Below are 23,748 nucleotides of genomic sequence, written 5' to 3'. Positions count from 1 at the left end.
ATGCTGTACAAGAATCATGGAAAGTTTGCCCCATAAGTATTTTGTGAAATTTGGTGACTTTCCTAATGTTTTAGATAGGTAATGGATCTCTGTACAGCAAACCATCACATTCTTTTAGTGTGACATATTAAACGCTCCAAACCATTCAATTTTTCACAGTGCATTTTGCTTCTACAATACACGTACAATGTATGTGCATTTTGCTAATACATTGTATGGGAAGTTAGGACATTTGTCATATGAAACTTGGTAAAATAAAGGTAGGTCAATTGGATTCTTTTAATACAAACCATACACAGATTATTGTGTCCATGTTTATAACAGGTACGTGTTCGTAATCTTTAATAAGAAAATGTATACAGTGACCATTCATTTTTTATACAAACATGTCACAATCATAATTGACTGTTAGATTTGAAATCGGGTGGTTGAGGATGTGTCATCGTTTAAACATAAAGTCTAAAAAAAAGATTAGGAATGTTGTGACACTTTTTTTTGGACAATAATACTGTGATATACTTTCATTTGTTAGATCTTACAAAAATTATTATGAAACGGTCTTATAGTATAGGAAGAGTTCAATAGGAAAAAGACCATTAATGGTCCATCAACTATTTAGAAAAGCATAAGTACAAGCATGTATCACCATGTTGTAAATACCATTTGACAAGTTTAAAGGCAAGACGGTAAATCCAATCCAAATCCCCAGTTGAGAGGTTCTATAATCCAAATCCAAATCCACAAGTTGTCATGCTATATGCTCATAATCATATTTTAGATTAGAGGTATAGAGAAGCTAACGTACTGTAAGTCTGCCTATTTGTTGCATTTTATGATGATTCCAATGGCACAATCTTATTTTTTTAGTACTGTAAGTCTGCCTATTTGTTGCATTTTATGATGATTCCAATGGCACAATCTTATTTTTTTAGTTCAGTGGGGATAGGGCCCCTACCCATAACTGCCCAGTTGGTGCATTTTCTGATGATTCCAATGGAACAATCTCCTGTTCTTTTCTTTTTTTTCTTTTTTTTTTTTATTTCAGTCGGAAAAAAGGGGGGGGGGGTCAATGGGGAAAGTGCCCCTACCCATAGGAATGTAACTTGGGGACAGGAATGGAACTTGAGATGCAGTGCTATTAAAACTCAGCTGCTACTGTCTAGACTCAAGCCCCATTCCTAATGGCACAATCTCCTAAAAATAGCTATTGTTACTTTCTGAAAAGATTGTCTTCAGAATATTTTCACATCTTGAAAAAAGAAGCGGGAATGGCTCTAAATAAAACTTCTCTAAGGGCTAATTTTACTAAAGAGTCTACAACCATTGAATCTTACAGCAACACCCTAAGAAATTTTTGTTGCAATTATAATTTTCAATTTATCGACCAAACAGTTGGAAGTTCGGGTTGAGATGAAAAGAGGTGGAAACCAGAGATATAGAAAACACTACAGCAGAAAACCATAATTTTACAATGCATGACCCAAGCAAAAACCCTAAATAAATGCTAAAAAGCAAGTTTTATACTAGTAGAATCCTATTGTAATGAATCTTGTAAAGATCTTAAAAATAAAAAAAAAATAAAAATAAAAATAAAAAAGGAAAGTTCTAGGAGAAATATACCGAACACATTACACAACTTCATTCATATAGAACGAAGCATGTTTCATTTTTCCTCCACGATTAGTTCAGAATTTTGAGCTGCATTTAAGTCATAGAAGCTACTCACAAGTGCACTTCGGCCTCGCAGCTTGTGCTATGGCATTTGAGCTTGTGAGACAGGTACAAAGTTAAAATTTCTTGGCCCTTCAACTTGGGACCTTGCTTGCTTTAACTTGACCTATCATAACATTATTTAGTTTCACCTCTAAACCATTGAAAGCCTTCAGATATTACAGAAGTAAGGCCAGTTTTAGGGTTTACTGCATAAAACATTCACTATCCACACTAGCATTCCAACTTTATATGCAAATGGCACACCACATCAGTACTAAAAAACTCCCAAGCTTCCAGAGCCACTGCAATCTTAAGGATTTGACAATGAGGTCACCAATTTGTCACTAAAATCCCAGAGCTTCTTCGCCAAGTCCTCATCTCTTGCCAATGCGCCCGGTGCAATTTCATTGCAGTCAATAAAATACTTCCCGCTCACGCCTTTGAGACTTGGATGGAGGGCCACATAACAAGATGACGAAGCACCCTGCAAGAATGTATTAGCCATAAAATCACATCACTTCCCTAGGAGCATATCATACATTCATTCTCTGGGATAAAACCCTTCAAGGAGTACTGTTAGACACCAAATTATGGGGATGTAACCTCCTCAACCTAGTAACCAACCTTAAGAACAATCATATGCACTCTTTATATGCCCTAGAAAAGTAGCATTTGATTGATGGGCAGACCTAATGTTCTTGTAACGAAAAATAATTTTTTTCCTTTTTGAAAATATTCATGCGGGGATTATATAAGTGGATCCCGAAATATCAGATAACAAAAAATTTCTCAGTAGGTCTTTTGCTCAAGGGAGAAAGTGTATTGCATGCTCCTTGGGTAGTATGCAATACTAGCTCACACACACACCCACACACACACACATACACACATACATACACACTCTATAAGACTATTTACCTTTGCTACAAGGTGGTCACAATTATGCATAGCCGTCAAACGTGAAATCTGACAGCTTGGCTAGTGTCACAAAGACTATTTCTTTTCGACTTTGTGACCAATGAGTGGGTCACCCCAAGTTGCCCGATTGCACATCCAATGGCCAAGGGTATTCGTGACCTCTTTGCACATATGTAAATGGTCTTATTGTACTTCGCCATATATCCTTTTTTTCTCTGAGAGCGTGTGTGTGTGAACTCGGTGTTGGCCAGGGGCTAGAATTGTAGAAACCCAGAAAGCCTAGATCTACTGTCCACCAAATGGATGACCTGCACTTACCAAAAATGGAAATACTCATTTTCCACTATTTTCTTTCATATTCATTTTTTATTTCGATCACCTAGATGAAATCTGTGTGAGATTTGATTAAAAATAAAATTTAAAACACTTTAATTAAAAATTTAAATAGTTTTATTTTTATTTCATTCCTTGCAGTTTTATAATGTTCAAATTTTCTATCTACTTTTTATTGTTTGTCTTTTTTGTTTTCTTGAGGTTTCCTTTTTGGATAAGCTGGATACTATTACAGAAATTCTTATTTCTTATAATTCCTATTTTTGGTACGTATAATTAGTGTATAAAGCCCTTTCTAAATATTTTAAGTATCTTATTTGTGGCTCCTATTTCTTCTCTATAATATACTATATTTTAAATTAACATTTGGTTAAGATAAATACTTTTCAGGAGAGATGGATATGGCCTCTTTTGGCAGCATAAGCATTGTATATATACAACAAATCAAAGAGAATTCTAAATAAAGAGATTTAAGGAATTTGTGCAGAGTGAGAGAAAAAGAAAGAGGTATGTGAATACCTGTGGCACTGTCTTCCAAAGGATGTATGTGAACACTTTCAGTATATCTGGAAAGGATACACAAAGTTACAAAGGTTCATAAGGCATCAACCAATTAAATGTTATTAACTAGGTAACGTTACTAGAATTGCAGGCAACATACTCATAAGGATGAAGGAATGCCTCATCAGGTTTGTCATAATAAGCCCTGGGTGAACAGCATTTGCAGTGACATTCGCACCTTCCTCCTATTGTAGTCACACGAAGGAATAAAAGTCGTGAGAAGTAGTTATTACATTGTGGATTTTTTTTTAATAAGTATTACATTGTGGGTTTCAAATATTACTTTGCCATAAATTATCAAAAGTCTCTAACATCATAAAAGCATCGAGGAAAGAATCATCCAAGAGAACAAAAAACAAAATGAAACGATTATATCCATAAATTTTATGAGCCCAAAAAGACTCATGTAGGAAGCAATTTGTACCAAAAGGAATCATACGTTAGACAGAGTACAAAGTCTTCAGTTTTGTAAGGAACATAGCTAGGATTCAAGGTCATTACATTTTTGTATTTCAAGCAAAGCACAGTGTTCAAAGAAATTGATTTTCTATTGAACAGAACCAAAATACAGATCCAAATGCCTGGAATTTGGAAAAGAGTGACGGATTCTATATGATCTTCAACAGAAAGTGATCCAAATTATGGCACACCAGGTTCAAGTTCAGCCCCTCCTCTCAAAAAGATCACACAGTGCACCACATGTTGTCCGATTTCCTTACAAATCAAGGTCGAGTTTGACCAAATTTGGCTGTTAATTATGGTTCAAAGACCCATATGAATATCAGATCCAAAATCCTCCCAAAATATTCAACCATGGCTATTTTGTTCTTTTTTTTTTTTTTTTTGGCTAGTACCAGAATTATCCATTGGCTATCTGCCTATCCCTGTAATTTTTCATTGCAAGGTTAATAAAGGCGTGACAAAGTCCAGTGTGGATGAGGCTTCAAGCAAAATGTAATCGTATCAGCCTATATATCTGGGTTGAAATTGGCAATACAAAATAATAATAATCTTTTAGAAAAGAACAGTTAACAAGCAATAATTGGAAAAGAATAGATAATGATGGACTTTAAAATTGTGGTATTTTCTGTTTATTAAGAATGATTTTATAAAATGCATATAACAAATATAACAAACAATTAAAAAAATAATGGGGTTTACATCACCTATATAGTATACTTCCCTTTATGATTAGAACCGTTGGTTCCTCGGGCAATATTAGGTATAAACTAAATGAAACTAGTGGTTTAAACTTTAAACCAAATCTCGCTGGGTGCCCCGCACAAGTCCACTAAGCGAATTCAGTACAGACTCGGCAAGTCTTACCCGAGTCAGGTGAGTGGGCCACAAACAATTACCTAAATAAGGGGAATATTCTGGAAAAATAAAAAAAATTTGAAAAGCACAAAAAATTAAGAAAACCTCTATACAAAACGAAGAAAGATAATGAGTTGATTTTATTGGCATACTCTGGATGAAACATTCAACTAAATGACTTTTTATATTGGAAACCTAGCAAATAAAACATTTTGGGTGTTCTTTTAGTGGAAAATAAGCCCTGGATTTCATACATAATACAAAAATACGCTAAGGCAGGATATTTCAGGGTGGATCAAACAACGGAGTGAAAATTTCGGAAGGAGTCAACTACGGCCAACACTGGTTTGAAGATCTGGTATTCGATTCTTTTTTTTTTTTTTTTGCTCCCTTTGACGAATCTGATGTTCTAATTGATAGATGACAAAAAGGATGCTTTAGGGTGAAGTTTCAAAGCAATTGGAGCTCAGACCACTGAAAAAGTGGAGGAAAGGGGGAATCAATTTCTGCCCCATCTTATTTAAACTGAATTTTGTAGGACAGCAAGATTCTGTAAACTCACCAAGTTTGTCAGAAACTCAATGAGTTGATACATTACTTGCCCCAAGTTGCCAGAGTAACTCAGGCCACTACTACTGCGGTAACTCCCTGACAAGTTTTGGGGGGTTGACTCAGGCAGGTCCTAGTAGGACCTGCCTGATTTGAAGACTGCATGAAGCTTCAACGATTGAAATTTTGTTGCTTGCATGAAACTTAAATTTGGGTCCTTGGTTATACCTGTAATTTATATTTGGGTACAAAGTTACATAAAGAACTTCGAATTAATGGACAGAGGACATCACATACCTTTAATCTACGTGCCAACTCCTTTGCATGTAAGATGTTCGCTAATTTGGACTGCCCATAGGACTTTTTATCAGAGTATCTGAATCAAGAGATCAAAAAGAAAATCTCAGTCCAGCAGCTGAGCAATCACATTAGAAGTTTTAAAACTAAAGCAATGCTGCCATTCTAACAACTTTTGTACGAGGTTATTCAAAAGTCAACTCCAATTCTCAAGCATGTACCCTGATTGATCATTGATCTTATCAAATCGTATCCCTTCGTGATAGGTATGAAGATGTGCGATAGATGACAAGTTCACAATCCGCCCCTCAATTCCGGTAGTTTTAGCCGTATTCTTCAGTTTCTCGAGAAGAAGATTCGTCAAGAGGAAATGACCTGATATCAGAAACATAAATTTGTACCGATGTGCAAAAAGTATAAACCATTTCCTGTACTAACATACAATTGGACAGAGTCGATGTAAAAAAGGTCTAGTAAATCACTCAGCTGGTAATAATATATTATTTTCAGAATGTGAGAAAGAAAATAACTACAGGAGCACTTAATTATAAAAAAAGCTTGCAGTATCGCAATTGAAAAATGAAAATACTAATATTTAAGATTCATTTTTTCATAAATTTATATCCATTGCCTCATGGTCACTTAACTACTAGTAGTCCTAGACAGCCAATGGAGAAGCCATCTACCCCGTCGAGCACGATCTTTCTCTATTACAACCCTCGTTCATCCAATTTCATCTCTTCAGAGCACCCTTCCAAGTCTGCTTGTACTATACTACCAGAGTATTGTCAAATTTATTGTGCTGGGCTCTGATTTTTCTTCTAAATTTGAATACATGCAACCTTGAAACAAACTTACAGTAGATGCAATGCCCTTAGATGCCTCCTCATACCATCTTCTCTCTGTGTTACCCATCTCATGATAGAAGCTAACACAGTTATTTCCCTCCATGATGCATTTGACTGTGGAATTTTGGCACCAAGATACTGCACTGTGCCTTATTATATCATGATAATCTCATCACATCAGTTCTGTTCTTTATAATTTTTGTGAGTGGAGCAATCTTCTCCTGATTATCTAAGATCTAAGGCTCTTCTTTTTACCAAAAAAATATATATACATATTATTGCAGAAAAATATAAACAAGTAGAATCAATCTAGTATCTTCACAATTTTATCCCTTAAAAATCGCTTAGTTTAGATCCGTTCTACTTCTTAAGTTGACCTTTCATTGTTTGGAGTTTTTGTTTGTTCTAAAACTAGCACCACCTTCGTTTTGTAATCCAATTCAAGGATTAGACCCTATCCATCTCTGATCCAACCAAGTATTTTCCAAATGAAATAGAGAGTGACCATAATCCGTCTCTGAGACATCAAGTAGGATAGAACACTGGCCTAAGACCGGTCTAGAAAGTACCGTTGTTAACCCATGAGAATAGGCATGCCCAATGTTCGGAAATTCAGCCTGCTTGCCCAATGATCGAAAATTTGGCTGCCTGGCAGCCAAAACGCCTAGGCAGGACCCAGGTGGGTGCCCTGGGCATCCTTGCTCCTAGGTGGTCCCCTCGAGGTGCGTAGGCGGTGACTTAGAACAACTTGGCCAAGGGCAGAAAAAGGCTCTCAACCAAGGGAAAAGATACTATCCCCCGATAAAAAAAGGTGGGAGAAGAAAGGGGGCAGTATAGGTAGGGGGGGGGGGAATGTAGGCCCCCAAACACCCAAAAAAGCATAAGCTCCCTAAATAAAGGGGATTATAGGTTTTGAGATTATATCACTTTTTTTGGCTGCTCTAATGGACAACGATGGTTAATTGGGAGCAATTAATAGTTAATTTGAGGAATTGAGTTGTGATTTCTGTTGATTATTTTAGAAAGATCGCTTTTTTTATTCTTTAAACGTAATTTTGAAATGATCGTTGATGATAAAAATGACTAGTCTTGATAATATGTGCTACTAAATGTGCAAGGGACACTCACAAATTTGGGTTAGTTGTACGTTCAGGTTGGAGAGATTAATTATAAGAAGAGTAAAAAATTTGGCCAAACACCACAAAAAATTATAAGATATTTTTTTTGTTGAGAAATGTTAACATTTGTATTACTGTAAAGAAAGAGAGTACATTTTGGTTTAGTCGGAGAGTACCCTCTAGACGGTACTCTCGGTAAAACATAGGTCAACTGACCCTATACAAGAATTGGCTTATAAAGTTGCCTCCGTACAAATGAGTTACAATGAGTTTACAAAAAAGGGCTTCTAAAGTTGCCCGTATGGAAGGAAATATGCATCTAGGAGTACCCTCTGTGGTCCAGAGCAAAAAAGGAGTTGGACCGGGGTTAATCTTCGCCTTGGACCCTAGCCCCGTCCTTGGCCAGGAGGTCGGCTAAAAATAAAAAATAAAAAATAAAAAATAAAAAATTATAAGATATTATGCAACAAAGAATTTGAGGGAAAAAGTAAAAAATATATGTATGCATTTGAAGAGATTAGGACATTGTTGTTTGAAATAAATAAGATCATAGTGCAAAAAATCATGTCTATGTTTCAGACAAATAGATTATAGCCAAGGTGTAACCACCATCCCCCACCACTAAGGTGCTTCTGGACGCCTGCCTAGGCGGCCCCCACACAGGCACCTGCCTCCGTTTTTTTGAACATTGGGCTTGCCAATCCCTCAATATAAGGAACATGTCCAATCTCGCTGACATCTAGTTTTCCTAGTTATTTGACCAAGTGATCAGCAACAGCTATAGAATAATCCACATACACAAGCCAAGCCAGCCCACAAAATTCAGAAACCATCGCAGGATGATGATCACTGTCTTACCTTCTTCACCTGAGAAGCAAATCTGGTGATACTAAAGCTTATCTGATATACTACCGTTCTCTCCAACTTGTTACAACAACCAGTTCAACCTCAAGGTTTCCCTCCTATTTGGATTATTCTGCCTAAAACTGCAACTATTTTCTGAACTTTTACACAATCTAATTGAAATCAAGAAATTTCAGCATTACTGCCCATTGTGTTGCAAAGGATCCTTCCTATGGCCTATAACAATGATGTCTCCATGCTAAAAGACCAGAACATTAGCATTTGCTCCTCCCTTACAACGGTTTCATAAAAGAATGCGCCCCTCATCTCGTGAATCAAATTACTTAATAGCAATCCAAGTATCATCATCTAAGCCTTATCCCATATATCTTAATAGCAATCCAAGTATATGAAACAGAACTACTACCTTTTACATGAAAAAAACTGTTTTCCGGGTACATGATGAATACAGACTGTACCACTTGTTTAATCAACATATATGACAAAGTGTAGAGAAAAGAAACCAAGAAAGAAATATGCAAGCAATCAAGCATGCATATCTATATATCACCCATACAATGTACAATGAGTCACGAATTAAGAACAAGAAAGTGATGCTGAATACAATTTATTGCTTTTAAAAGAAATGCTGGCAATCTAAGGATGATGTGATTCAGCCATTTGCTTTCCAGCCTTCACAAATATTGTGGCAATCTTTGATAACTTGGGTATGGTCATAAACATTGGATTGAAAGTAAATTGCAGTGACATAATCTAAATGAATCCTACGATCATGCCAGATGAGATATTTCTCCAAAAATCTGAGAGATTACAAAGGTTGGTGGCTACCTAGGGAATCAACAGTAGCGACAAACGGAAAGGGGTCACGTTAGACAACTGCTCCTAACATTAAATGACATGTTGTAGGATTAGAGTAACTTTTCAGTTTGTTTAATAATACTAAATGAATATGTCTAAAGGTATTTCAATATCTTAGGATCAGTAAGATCCACACATGAAATAAGATAGTGAGCATACAAGATAATGTATTGAGCTTATCCATGTATAAGTATATTCTCCCACACGAAGAACATGTAATTTTAAAAACTAAGCAGTAACAACCCCAGAATTTTCATTACAAAAGTATTTTCAAATTCGCTTTCACCTTTTTCATGCCCGTTACAGTGTCTTGATGAACCCCCTCAATTAAGAACCAAAACATTCCCTATAGATGTATTGCAATTTCTCAAAATATGTCTCGATCAATTTTTTGATTTAGCAGCCCTGGAGAATACTGCATAGGTTTGTTGTATTACCCTGTGAAAACATACATGGAAGCCCCAACTTCCTAAATTAATGGCCAGCAAGGAACGTTTCTTACCATTTGCACTTTTTATCCACTAGTTTAGTAAGTTTTTATAGTATGCTTGAGTTTGTTTCAGAATACATGGTTTTCAAAATTTCAAATAATTTCCTATTTTTAATAACTATTATTAAATTTTGATTCATCATCATCATCCGAACGTTGTCCCCACTAATTGGGATTGGCTACATGAATCCTAATCCAGCATTCCACTCTATCAAGGGCCAGACCTATAGTCAGACCATAAGTCACTATATCTCTTTTGACTACTTCTATCTATAACCTTTACCAAATCGACCATCTTAAGCAATGCTTTTCTAAGTTGAACTATACATGCCCAGACAACCTAAGTCTATTTTTCCTCATCTTATCGCCTATTGAAGCCACCCCTAAGTTCCCTCATTATTCTATAGGACGGCTGGTCTTACAGCCGTCATATAGAACTTCCCCTTCAGTTTCATTAGTATGTGACGATCACAAAAAATGCCGGAAGCACATCTCCATTTTGTCCACCCAGATCTAATTTTATGCAAGATATCTTTCCTCAATCTCTTCATTTCCATGGATTATCAACTCAAGGTATTGAAATAATATCTTTTAAGTACTTTTTGGCCATCAATCTTAACTAATTCCTCGTTTCTATTCCCATTATTACTAAACTAGCATTTCGTTTATTTTGTATTGGTGCGACTAATAACATTGGATCAGGATTCATGAAATAGATGCGGCAAAAGTTTTCTGGTGGCTACCAACCTAACACACCCTTATTAGATACCTAATCAATATGCCCCAGAACCCTTAAGTCATGGAAACGCGGAAAGTTAGGACCTTAAACCACCTAGGATCGTTACATACCACCACGCTCTGCAGTCGAAGTCCTCGACGGATCTCACTCTATGGCGGCTCTCACTCTATGGCGGCTCTCACTCTGTTCAGGTAGCCTTTTCCATAGGTAGCCATTTCAGTTTCGACGTCCTCGGCGGCTCTCACTCTATGGTGGCTCTCACTCTGATTTTATTTCTTTAGGTAGCCCTTTCCACAGGTAGCCCTTTCCTAGGATTTGAACCTGGGTTGCAGTGGTTTCTCTGATACCAAATGTTAGGTACCTAACCAATATGCCTCGAAACCCTTGGGTGATAGAAACGTAGAAAGTAAGGCCCTTAAACCACCTAGGATCGTTACAACCCCCTCCTTGGGACATGCATAATTGGCTTGGGACCTGCCATGGCATAGTTATTTCAATTGCTGACTCCAACTATTTGGGATAAGGCTCGGACAATGATGACAATGATTATTAGAATTTCAACAAAAATCTATTCCATATTTTTCTTTTTTTTAAAATAAAAAATTAGGAGTCCATATAGTTATGATTATTCACCTCCTGATGTTTTCTGCTTTCCACCAATTTTCCCCTTGAGAAGCCAATATTCACATCTTGCTTAACGGTCCTCTATTGGAACACTACATGAAATCTGAAAGTTATCTGCAGAACTATCTTTCTTTAATATTTAAGATTGACAGAGTAATTTGGAGAAACCTGTGATTATCAGCCCTAATTTCACATATTTTTATGCTAGCACAGTTTTGGACTTGAGTTTTATTTTGTACATGGGTTCTTGCTTATCAATGTCCTAAGAAACTACATCTGCAGTCATCATAATCATATCTTAACATTCATGATCCTATATTTGAGCAACATGAAAATCCTGGCTTCCTTATAACACTATGATCATAAATGACAATAGTCATTCAGCTTGTTCAAACTAAAGAGCATAGCCAAGTCATGATATGTTGATGCCCAATCCTGGATTCTAAATTTTCAGAGTGGAAACACATAATTCCATTGGGACGGCATGGCATCTTGAATCAATGGCAACACACACCAGCAGTGAGGGCCTTTTCTATAAACATTGAAGAAACTCCAGCATGCAGTCAAGGAGCAGTTCTCTCTGAAACAAAATCTAGCCCATGTTCACCAAATACCTTAGAATATTGATAATTTCAGAAAGGAGAACAGACCCTAGGGTATAATGTGAGAGTCAGAGATTGTGAAGCAACTCAATTAATGTATGATTCATAAACATCTTATCTCCTTGCAGCATAGCATACTATTCATAATTGCTTGGATTTTGAGGTGTTTAAATCAGTAGAGGGCATTTCATTGGTGAAGTGCAAAGAGTTCGCAGGATGAAGGGAAGAGAGAGAGAGAGAGAGACAGAGAGGCAGAGACGATCTCCACCATGGAACTTGGCTCCATGGTCACATACAAGACGAAGACCTGCCCTTGATAGTAGACCTCTGAAGAGGCACAAGCCTAGAGGCAGATCCTGGGAGTACAAATGTGGAAGCCATGGCATGGAGACAGAGCAAAAATTGGAAGTAGGGCTCCTAACTGAATGATTTAAGAAGAAGAGAGGAGACGCGGATACATACAGTGATGCACTCAGAAGAAACAGGGAGATATGGTTCAAGTTAAGGTTCATGGCAGCCGGTTAGGGAAAGGGAGATAAAGAGAGCAACCCTAATGCATCCAGCCAGCCCCTACATTAAGATAGATACTAAAGAGATAGTAAAACGGGCCGCAAGGGTGTGTGGTACATGATCCCAGGTGCAATATGCAGACACCAGAAAGGGACATGAGATGTTCATCCTCACCTTAAGAGGCAGAGATAGAGAGCATACTGAAATGGATGCATTGGAGATTTGGAGGAACTTTTCTTACATTAACCTGATGGACCCACAAATGGAGATTTCCCTAGTAAAGCTGGGTCAGAATCAACGGGGTTCCTCCACACCTAGCTGAGTGGTGACTATGCACTGCAGGGAAAAGCTTTGATGTTCAGTGACTGCACATTGAATCCCTTGAAATAGAAGAACATCCAAAAAGTGTCATCTTGGTGGCTGATGGCAATGATTAGAAAATCCAAGTAATCGTGGAGAAAGCGGAAATTACAGTAACAAACATGTCAAAAGGTGGATACCAAAATATAGGAAACAACATGACAAACTACCGATTTTGCACTACGGACTAGATCTAATGGGTATTATGAGACAGTGAGAAGTTAATTCCAGGACAAGATATTTTTCCCAGTCTGTCTATGCCCTCTTACAAAGAGAGTAGAGGAGACAAGCGATGAACCTGGATACCGCACTTCAGGAGCACCCAACCTTAGACTTGATGCTAAAGACAAGGATAGGATGATTGAATTCCAAAAGAAGATATTATTTACAACGTCAACAAACCAGTTCATACAAAGGACAAATGCTAGTTACACCTGTGCCTTCAGTTACACAGTCTTCATTTGCTTCAAAAAGAAAGATTGCAAATCCTCAGCCAAGGCAGCAGCATCAACAAGCCTTGAATGGAGTTTCCCTTTGAAGAAACTGAATGGGATCATATAAAGAGATGAAAATGTCTCTCAATCTTCCTAGCATATGATGTAAAGTCTAATAGCTATTTCTAGCTGCAGCTTCAACTTGAATTACAGATTCAGGTAAGTTGCTCATATGACAGAAAAGTATACTCTCTCTCCATTTCATTCTACTTATGGTGGTAAACATGTATATCCTTGGCTGATGTATCAAGCATAACAATTCTTGAGACCTTTTCCAGTATTTTACATGTCCCATCTTGCTCTCCAAACTCATACATGTGAATAGTACTAGCAAGAATTTAAAATTGCAGGAACTAAATTATTTAAATATATGTATGCATGTATGTATTCAAATATAAGTATTAAGGAGGATAAGAATCAATAGTTATTCTACTGTACGCAATTCATGGAACTAGATTGTAACCAAAAAATGGATTAAGAAACCCCAATTTTATATTGGACAGGAGTACGTAAGTTGAATTAGTAATGATGAAAGTAGACTCTTCTGCTTGTATAGCTGTGATAAAGTTGCAGCTGAAAATACACCAATCTAAAATTAGCAACATGAGCTTACCAAGATGATTTGTTGCAAACTGCATTTCTATACCATCATCTGAGAGTTGATATGGACAGAACATAACACCAGCATTATTTCTGAACGAAAAAAGGAGCAAAACTACCCAAGATCAGTTACCTCCAAACCCATAAAATATTTAGCCATCAAACTTACATTCATTTGCCACATAAAAAGAAAAGAGAGGACAAATTAGGGTAAGAACGGGTACCAATAAGATGAATGAAATAAGTCTAGTGATTTAGCTCAAATTTTATTTTAGAACGTTCAGTTGTAGCTGCTAAATAATATTCCACAAAGTACTCTCAATCAGCCAACTCAAGAAATAATTTGTGAATATCAAGGGCTAAACTGAAGTCCTTATGCATGAAAACTAACCAAAGTCTTTTCTATAAGATGGCGCCATCCTAAATTACTCTAAGATATACCATGATAGGTTCCATATTCGAGAAGTTTATATGCTTTCATGGTATTAGACGAAGGGAATCTATTTTTAAACAGATGAACAGATAATCAGGATGCAATGCTGATCCATTAAATGATGGGAGTCAGAGCTATGAGAGATAGTCAAAAGATTGTAAGCACATGCCTTTTTCTAAATATTTGAGATTTCCATTTGGAAATATTTTCAAACATATCCAAGGGTCACAGAGACGAACAGAAATAGAGAGAGAGAGAGAGAGAGAGAGAGAGAGAGAGAGAGAGAGAGAGAGAGTACATTAATATATTTAAAGGAACGCCAAGAGCATTAAACTCATTCACGAATGTCCTGATAGATTTTAAGGAATTGAGATCAAGTCTCAAAACTTCCACCCGAGCTGCTGCATTCTCATTAAGAATGAGCTTCTTGGCACCATTTGCTGCCTCCATATTCCTTGCACCGATGATAACATGAGCTCCACGGAGAGCCAAGACTCGCGCTGTCTCTAAACCAATTCCACTTGCTCCTCCTAAAGCACATTAGCATAATCTATCGAAATGTTACGAAAGAAAAATTTGAATAAAAGTAGATAGAACATTTTTACTGTTTTAGTGGTTATCATATAGAATACTTCAGAGCACTTTTATTTTTTTAATAGTTATCATATAGAATATTTCATCATTAGGAAGAATATAACCAATATACCTGGAGAAAAATAGTGAAAAGCACAAGGACAAGCTGGAAGCTCATAATGAAAATATGGATCTAGAATTGCCAGTAATAATAACAAATGTCTTCCTTTTCTAGATATTATATGGATATCCTAAGACCAGAAATGAAAATTCCCATGAAATACGAAATCATTCATGGGTTGCAACCAAATAACAATAAATAATGAAATGAAACTGATAAACAGGCTATCGTTAATAATAGGAGAGTTATAAATTTACAATTTCATGGCATTAAAAAACTCAAGTTCTAGCATTGAGAATATAACACTCGAGAAGAGAAGGTCTAATGAGAAATTAATTTCTGGGGTTAATGAACTTAAGAAAAGAAGATAATGCACTAATATGTATCCACATTCCATAAGTAAAATTCTTTCTAATGAAATGGAAATTACCAGTTAAAGAGGGTTGTAAATTATGTAAAATAGAACAATACATGAGAATGATATAAAATATTGTATAGTATGAATAGAAAAGTGATCAAGTAAACCAGGTTATATCCCATCTATTATTGATCTCAGGGTAGCACTATCCAATCAATGGATGGATGGTGTTGGAGAGAGCAAGTGGAACCTACCACATGACATGTTCTGGTGGTTCTCCCTCTCTCTCCGTCCATTGATCAGATGTGTTAAGCTGATAAGTAACATAGATCATGCTTACCCCAGTTCTACCTTGCAAATCCTCCATGAAAAAGAGGAATGATAGGGTAGAACCATGTTCCGCCTATTCTATTACAGATCCCAGATTAAAACTCTGCAATTAATGGATGGGCAATGATGGAGATAGAGTGGGTTCTGGCAGTTGGATTCACTCCATCACCATCAAGCCATGATTGATTGATCAGAATCAGGCTCGGATCTATCATAGATCATGTAGACCCATTTTCTACCAGATCATTTTTCAACAAAATTGTGGAATCATCAGGAAGAACTGGGTTCTCACCTGATGTATTATAGATCCCAGCTAACACCTTCCAATCAACGGATGGATATGCTTAGTGCGACCTCTAGGTGATTTCATGTTTTGGTGGGTCCCAATCTCTCTCAATTACGATCCATCTATTTATGAGTACATAACTACCCAAAAAGAATATTTAAGAATATTTATACATGCATTAACATGTCCAATACAGGGTACTGGGTACCAGACATGATTGTCACAGTGCTGATGACTGCAACATAAATGTCCCAGGTTCAAATGCCACTCCTAACCTACTATAGAAAAAGGTTAATACTCACATCCCAATTTTTTACTGGTATTATAAAAAATGCTGAGTTGTCTCAGCTCCATTATCTATGTCTAGGTTGCTTTGTCCCAATAGCTTTCAATGTAGTTACATAGTAACATATAGGTAAAACTTTTAAGCTAAAAACACTGTTTCATTGTGGCTGTATACTAAGTAATTCTTAACATAGAATATAGTCTAGTGTATTGTGGGATATGCATAGGATAGGGTAAAGACATAAATGATCCAATTTGGTAAAAGCATAACTTGAGTAACTTAACAAAATTCATGGATTCTTCAAGAACCATAGTTCCATCTAGTCTAGTTTCCAAAACTTGGCACTGAGAGTCCAGACAAAAACTTGATCAAATACTAGCTCAACAAACCCAATAATGGTCTAGCTTGGCTTGCAAAAATTGTGGGGTTAAACTTGAAAAGAGAGGATGCTATTCTCAGATAATATACTGGCTTCCAAAAATTGTGGAGTCAAACTTGAAAAGGGAGGATGCTATTCTCATTGCAAGATTGCAGCACAGTGGTAGTTAAGGCATGCCTCACTTTAAAGCATCAAGCTAAATCAACTGATTATGGAGCCAACCTAGAGAGTCATTCTACTGACAAAGTCTAGAAGTGGTTCACTTACTCAAATAAAAGAATACGAGACTGAAATGTTGAATCTAAATCTGTGGTAATTTTACTTCAAAGAGGGGCTGACTCTTAAGACATTAGCTGATAGACTTTCACCAAAACAATAATATGTCATTTCACAATTTCTAGCCTACCAGACAAAAGTTGGTTGCTTTTCAGTAAAATTCATAAGCACATTATTTTCAAAAAGAAAAATTATAGGCATATTATTCAATGTACATAAGAAACATAGCTACTATGGAATAGACTATAATAACAAAACAGGAATCCATTTGGAATGCAAGTCAAAGATTGCAAAGATAGTTGCCCAAATCATATATTACCACATTTGATAAGATTTTGAATAGGCCATCATCAGATGATGATGTGCCTTTTCAAACATAACCATTCCACCTAAAAATTAGAAATAGGACCAGTGTTCTAAAATAGAAATCCATCTAACTTATCAAGATGAATACATGTTCAGAATGGTTTCATTCAGGACCTCCTATGTTGAGTTACATTAGTTATGCAATACTCTGGAAACACATTACACTCCTCTAAAATTCCCCCAATTTTCATTTTCTTTGATATGGCACTAAAAACATTTTGTTTAAAGTAACAATAGTTTGAAATGTCATGGAAAGTCACACGAGATCCTAGCTATAGGAAATAATCTGCAGTAAAAGTTCCCGTATAAGCTTAGGCCCCATTGGATGGTCCAGTAAACAAGGAATTGGCCTTACAAAGTAAGCTCTAGGTGAAAAAGGAGATTTCTACCTGTGGCTATGCATAAGATCCTTTCCTTGGGAACAGGATTGGCTGTGGCAAGATAAAGATTGATCAAGAGAAGGTATTTGCAAGCCATGGTGAGAGAATCAAATGACCAAATGGTGGGTACACAGTTCCAAGGTGGAGGACCAGCACAATGGCATCCGTGAGCACCATTTCCTATGATCAACAAGTGGTAGGAACCATAGTTGTTGAAAAAACCTAATATTCTGAATTGTTTTATGAATCGGAATCGTGGAATCGCGGCTGGCTAGAAGAGTCCTGTTTCGGAGTCGACGTTTGTAAAAGAGGAATCGTGGCAAATGGGATTCCTAATATATAGGAATCGAGTTTCAACCTAAATGGAATCGAAATCCCTACATATAAGGGATAGAGATTTTGACCGCTTTCGAATCAAATTTCTAACCTATTTAGAATCGACCCATATGGAAATGAGATTCCTTTATATCTGAAATAGTGACTCCGACATTTTTGGAATCAAGTTTTTGATATATTTGGAATCAAGATTCATATTAGTTGGTAATCGAGATTCATATCAGTTTGGAATCGAGATTCGACCCACATAGCAATCGAGATTGTAACTCCAAGGGGTTGAGTTTCAACCCCTTTAGAATCAAGAGTCCTACATCAACAACATCTCAAGTCTTAACAACTTAGAGCCTCATCAAGCAATCGAGATCATAGGTTTCTAAGCCCCGAAGTTTCATAGATATGACGTCAATATATTGAATTAATGACTATTGAGCCTTGGACACAGTATCAAGAGTAAGATCAATTAATAGACACTTGTAGTCCATCAAGGAAATTGTCAAGAAAAGATACAAATATTATCTCATGTATTTTTGAAATGTGATTTTAAATTCATTATTATAGTTCAAAATAGGACTTCGTCGGTGCTATGGTGTTGTCTTTGTTATAGTCCTATTTGAATGTAAAACTCTTTACCAATTATATTTTGAAAAAGGCGGCCAATCCTAGCACTATTAGAAACGTGATCCGAGTCAATCCTAGCACTATTAGAAATGTGATCCAAATCAGCCCCAGCGCCATTAGTACTCTCATTAATGCTCCAACGCCCTAGTTATACCTGCAAAAGACATTAGAATTATACTTGTTGAGTACTTCTTAATTCTAAACATTTGCATTTGAAAATTGATTCGTGTTACAAATACTTCCACACTACGTCCATCAGATTATTATTTGGAGCACTTGTAAACCATAGGAAACAATGCTCTCCAATCAGGTTTTCAAATAACTGAAATCAGAATGCATAAATATATGAGGTGAGATTCCACATTCCACGAATCACTGTTTATCGTGCCTACGAACATTAATACTTGATTTTGTGAATTGGAATTCCAAAAAATTTCGGATTGAGATTCTATGAAGGTGGAAGCAAGATTCCATGTTGATTGAATTGCAATTTCCTGCACCTACAAACTGAGGTACTTGATGCGTGCATTCATGAATCAAAAAAAAAAAAAATCAAATAGAGATTCATTATATGTGGAATCAAGCATCAATAACTGTGGAACCAAGATACAATAAATATTGGAATCGAGATTCGAAAAAGTTGGAATTGAGATTCCATAAATGTTCATATCAATATTTGGAGAAAGTTCGAATCAATATTCCTAAAATAAGGAATCGAGATCCCAGACTTCAAGGAAATGGGTTTGTGATTCCTTGTCGGAATCGCCATATCAGGATTTCGAAGTAAAATCATGAACTACGCAGGGAGATTCCAATAACTTTGGTAGGAACAAGGGGCAGGCCCATTTTGTGTATTGAAGAAATCCTACCTTTCTGAGGATGTTCTTGACCAGTTTGTCACTTACATTGTTGTGCAGTAGATGGGAAAGCTTCCTTGTACCTCCAATAGAAGGATTCAAGCTCTCCGAATAGTTACATAGTAAGAATAGAAGGGTGGGCCTATTTGATCAAATTTCTACCTAATTGTCTTATCTATCCATTATGATAATTAATTGCATACCAGAAAAATAGATTGATACAGGATGGGCAGACTCAAGCGTTTCTACAAGGTTTGCCTCTTAAAAAAATAAAGAATATAGTTATAGAGAATAAAATAAATAAACGAGAAAGACATTCATATTATATAGTACAATAGACTTTAGAGATTGAAACAAGAACAAAAGGTTGATTAGCTCCAATAAATTATCTCAAAAGGGTACTTAGAATTTCTTAGATTAGGGGACTATCAATGAAGAGCCAGTGAACTCTGTGGGGATCAATAGTCAAAATCTTTGTAATATCACATATTTTTTATGATGGAGCGAGCAGAGGGAGTATGGGCTGAAGTGCTTTTGTCATTCACCATGAACAAGCCAATGTAATCTTGACAACTTTTAGGATAGCATAGAAAGGTAGTAACAGTGCGGCAATTAACATCCTTCCCTATAGTATGCAGCAAGAACTGTCCTCTAAAGAAGGGATCGATATACAAACCATAGCTAAGGGTAGCCTTCTGGAAGTATAAGGAAGCACTCATTTGACAGTGAGAAAAAGGTTAGATGGTCAGGGTGGCAAGGCATCACAACATGGCATCTTAAGTTCCACTCCTACCATAGGTGGGGGGGGAGGACGGCCCTTCCCCACTAAACTACCCCAAAATAAAAAAAAGAGTGAGAAAAAGCCAGTTCGATCTGCTCCGTTGTTCATGGGTGACAATCTTTCTTGACCTCACTTATTAGGAAAATCCTCCCAAAACACCCACAAGTCTGAACGAAGAAAACCATGGTCTCACTGGTTTCTAAATAACTAGTCTTCCTTTTTGGAATTGTTCTACTGTCCAAATGGGGCCTTAAATCTAGACATTCCTCCTTTAGTAAGATCAGTAGTCCTCATACAACTTAGCTACACAACAAAGTGGATAAATATCTTGTAGTAACCTAGCAAAGTGTTTGAAGCCTGGGTACACAAAGTAACGTGGAATTCTTTTATTGCCAGCTAGATCTGCTATAAAGAAGAAACAATTGGGCTGAGAATTTACCCGGTTTGGATCCGAAACTCGGATTTCCAACCCTATCCAAATCCGGTATGGATCCAAGACTTGGATCCGATGGGGGTCAGATATGGATCCAAATTTTGAATCCAAATAGTAATTTCGATAGGATCCGGGTACAGGTGGATCCGATCCCCATCCGACTCAATTATTAAAATATTATATATTATTTTATATATATAGATATATGTTATATAGTCTTTTTTGTTATATAATATTGGGCAAGCTTTCTATGTTTCCCCTACAGCATAAGAGATATATACTTCCCCTTATCCAGCCGTCCATTCTGAATGGACGGCTGAGATGGCCCTAATCATAATGTCACATCTCTATACCATTTTATTTTATTTTTATTTCTTTTGTCAAAATTATTTTTGACATCAAATTTTGAGCATCCACTCCTCTCTTAAACTCGCACTTGTAAAAAATATAAAACAAATATTATAAATAAAATAAAATGACTATAATACCCCTGAAAGTTTCAAGGGGTATTTTGGTCATTATATTTTATCAAATGTTTTTTTAATATTTTTCGTAGGTGAGTCCCATTGAGAAGATGACACGTACCAAATTTCATAATCATACAATTTGCAAAAAATAAATTAAAAATAAAATACTCTGAGACGTCGGATCTAGATCAAATGATGAGTGGCTAACTTCATATAAATTGAACGGTTGGATGGGAGGGGAACCATATATCTCTTATGCTGCAAGGGAAGTATAGAAACATTTTCCTATATTATTTTATGTTATTTTATAGATATAAAATAATATGATATAATTAATATATAAAATAATTTTTTGGATCCGTCTTGATCCTGATCCATATCCCATTATTACTTTTCGGATCTAGATCCACAAATGAATACTCTAGACCTGAGCAAGTCCAGATCCGGATCAAGATCCCATTTATACTTTTCGGATCCGAATCCAGATCCTGGTGGATCCGGACCCGAACCGACTCATTCTCATCCCTAAGAAACATCAAATTCAGCCATAAATTTGACAAACGATTGAGTTTTGAGCATGCATGAGAAATATAATTTCAATAAGGAAGAAATAATTTGTAATTCTTTGTTAAAAGCCAAATAAATTAATCTTTTTACCAAATTTCGACAAGGAAGAAACATTGCAGATAAATTCCGTGAAGTTAAACTTTTAATTCTTCGTTAGCAATCACATCTGCTATGAATAAGAAACATTGGGTTCACCCATAAGTTTTGATCGAAAGATGAAGCACTTTGGGCACAAATGGAATTTCAATAAGGAAGAAATAACCTGGATTCTTCGTTAAAAACCAGATCGGTAATGAAGAAAAAACATCTGGTTCACCCATAAATTTGATGGAAAGTAAGATGATTTTTTTTTTTGCACATCCATCAGAAATGGAAACTTGGCATAGAAATCTATCAATCATTTTGGACTAAGCTTTCAAAGTGGTCTCTAATTGAAAAATAACTTTAAAAATAAAATAACTTTACAAATAAAACCTTGTGCATACCCTAATCACACCATATAAAGCCAAAATGAAAAAGCATGAAACCAATAAAAAAAATGTATAGAGAAATTTGTTTGCTTTGAGCACACTGCAGATTCCGTGACAGGAGCTATATCATAATCTTGCATTATATATATAATATAATTGCCAAATTTCATCAGAACAAAATGCACCAGAACACCAAATCAAGCTGCATATATAAGCACTAAAAATCCTCAAAAGGACCAATATAAATTTATTCTTAATTCATTAATGAGTCAGATCCTATTAAGGCCCGAAGCGACATTCTCCACAGAAAATTACATCAGATCAATTAAGATGAAACTTTGAGATTGTTTGTATGGTATGATGGGCCATATTAAGAGACTGCTCAGCTAAAATAATTTGTTGTGTGTGTGTGTTTGTTTGTGTCAGAGAGAGAGAGAGAGAGAGAGAATCATTAAAAACTTATCAACATCGATACAACTCAAAGCACTTCAAGAGAGAGAATAAAGAGGGGGGTCTATTCTATACGAAATAAAAAATTATTTAAACCTTGGGAACAGTAAAAACCCCATGAAAACCAAATCAAACAGCACAAAACCAAAAACCAGAAAACAACACTTCACTTACTTCATCAACTCTTTCTTCTCATCTGCCAGAAAAAAGAAAACCACCAACAAAGATTACATCAAAAGAACATTGTTTTGTTGTTACCTGTTACAATGGCAGTCAAATTAGAGGCATCAATGCCCTCTGTAACCTGCTCAGCTGTGGAAGCTGATCCAAACCCACTTGGCCCAGGCCTTCCAGTGATAATGGACAGCAAATTCATCTCCCCAAACACTTTTGAGCCACCCCCAAGAAACCGGAATCCTAGAGAGAGAAAGGACTGAGCCAAATGGAGTCGAAGTTCAAGAGAGAGAGTTGAATGCGGAACAGGGGAATGGGTTTTTGAGGCTTTTGATGAAGAGAAGAAGGGCCTTCACCGACCGAAACGAGGAATTAATGCATGACTGTGTTGCCATCAGTGACAGCCCACCCCTGCACCTACTTAAGACTGCATCATTCTTCTCTCTCTCTAACCAATCACTCTCTACTCTTTTTTTTACCTAATTACCATCTGAATCTGACTGAATTTCTGGATATGATTAATGAAAAAAGCCAATTGATATCCCCACTGGTTTACCGTTGGAAAAAAAATAATAATAATAATTGATAATCTTAATTTTACCATAAAATGCATCAAACAAAATGAAAGGGCATTCAATGTTGAGAAAAACGCCACGAAATTGTGGGAATGGGGCTGGGTCAGACATCCCAGTCACGTGGTATCCATTCCCACCAATAACAACACTTCGTTAACTCCCAATCTACTTGAAAAACGGGTACGAGCCTGCTTTTCCTACAGAAAAAAGAAACAATAATAATAATAATAAATAAAATAAATAATAATAATAATAATAATTCAAATTTTCAAAAGAAAATTGTGGTCTGAACCCCATAACTTACTTATTACATACACAATCAAAATAAGTGTAAATCATCCATCTAAAAACAATAGAAATTAACGATTCAAATATTTTTTTACTAGAATTATTATTTTTAGTTTTAAAATTTTACTCATTTTTTCATATTCATGATC

At 36.2% G+C, this 23,748-nt stretch overlaps 1 protein-coding gene and 1 long non-coding RNA gene across 4 annotated transcripts; one reads left to right on the top strand and one right to left on the bottom strand.

Moving 5' to 3' along the window:
* Positions 1–1,680: 1,680 nt before the first annotated feature.
* LOC18435976 (NAD(P)-binding Rossmann-fold superfamily protein) lies at positions 1,681–23,130 on the bottom strand. Of its 3 annotated transcripts, none has more exons than XM_088873570.1 (9): positions 22,821–23,130; positions 18,550–18,691; positions 14,527–14,778; positions 13,809–13,888; positions 5,910–6,063; positions 5,689–5,767; positions 3,626–3,710; positions 3,484–3,530; positions 1,681–2,197 (listed from the first exon to the last, which is right to left on the bottom strand). In XM_088873570.1, the coding sequence occupies exons 3-9, from the start codon at positions 14,676–14,678 to the stop codon at positions 2,024–2,026; spliced, it is 771 nt and encodes a 256-aa protein (XP_088729696.1). In that variant the 5' UTR covers positions 14,679–14,778; positions 18,550–18,691; positions 22,821–23,130; the 3' UTR covers positions 1,681–2,023. The 3 variants fall into 3 exon arrangements, with proteins under 3 accessions (XP_088729696.1, XP_088729695.1, XP_006846071.1); XM_088873569.1 differs by having other exon boundaries at positions 14,527–14,758; XM_006846008.4 differs by lacking the exon at positions 18,550–18,691 and having other exon boundaries at positions 14,527–14,758.
* On the top strand, positions 4,997–13,507 carry LOC148780793 (uncharacterized). Its single transcript, XR_016060553.1, has 2 exons — positions 4,997–5,200; positions 11,684–13,507. It is a non-coding gene; the product is annotated as an uncharacterized LOC148780793 (long non-coding RNA).
* Positions 23,131–23,748: the final 618 nt, after the last annotated feature.

The sequence above is a fragment of the Amborella trichopoda genome, chromosome 8 (assembly GCF_054954075.1).
Source record: "Amborella trichopoda isolate Santa Cruz 75 chromosome 8, AtrichopodaSantaCruz75HAP2 v2.0, whole genome shotgun sequence".
NCBI classification, from domain to species: domain Eukaryota; kingdom Viridiplantae; phylum Streptophyta; class Magnoliopsida; order Amborellales; family Amborellaceae; genus Amborella; species Amborella trichopoda.
The sequence above is the reverse complement of the archived record's forward strand: the minus strand, read 5'-3'. Positions and strand labels throughout refer to the sequence as shown.

Excerpts from the sequence above, each read along its gene's own strand:
- LOC18435976 (XM_006846008.4), bottom strand. The coding sequence starts at position 22,938 with ATGAATTTGCTGTCCATTATCACTGGAAGGCCTGGGCCAAGTGGGTTT. Across the intron at positions 3,711-5,688 it reads AGTTGGCACGTAGATTAAAG|GAGGAAGGTGCGAATGTCAC; the intron begins GTATGTGATGTC and ends TGACTACAATAG. Across the intron at positions 2,198-3,483 it reads TTTGGAAGACAGTGCCACAG|GGTGCTTCGTCATCTTGTTA; the intron begins GTATTCACATAC and ends ACATTCTTGCAG.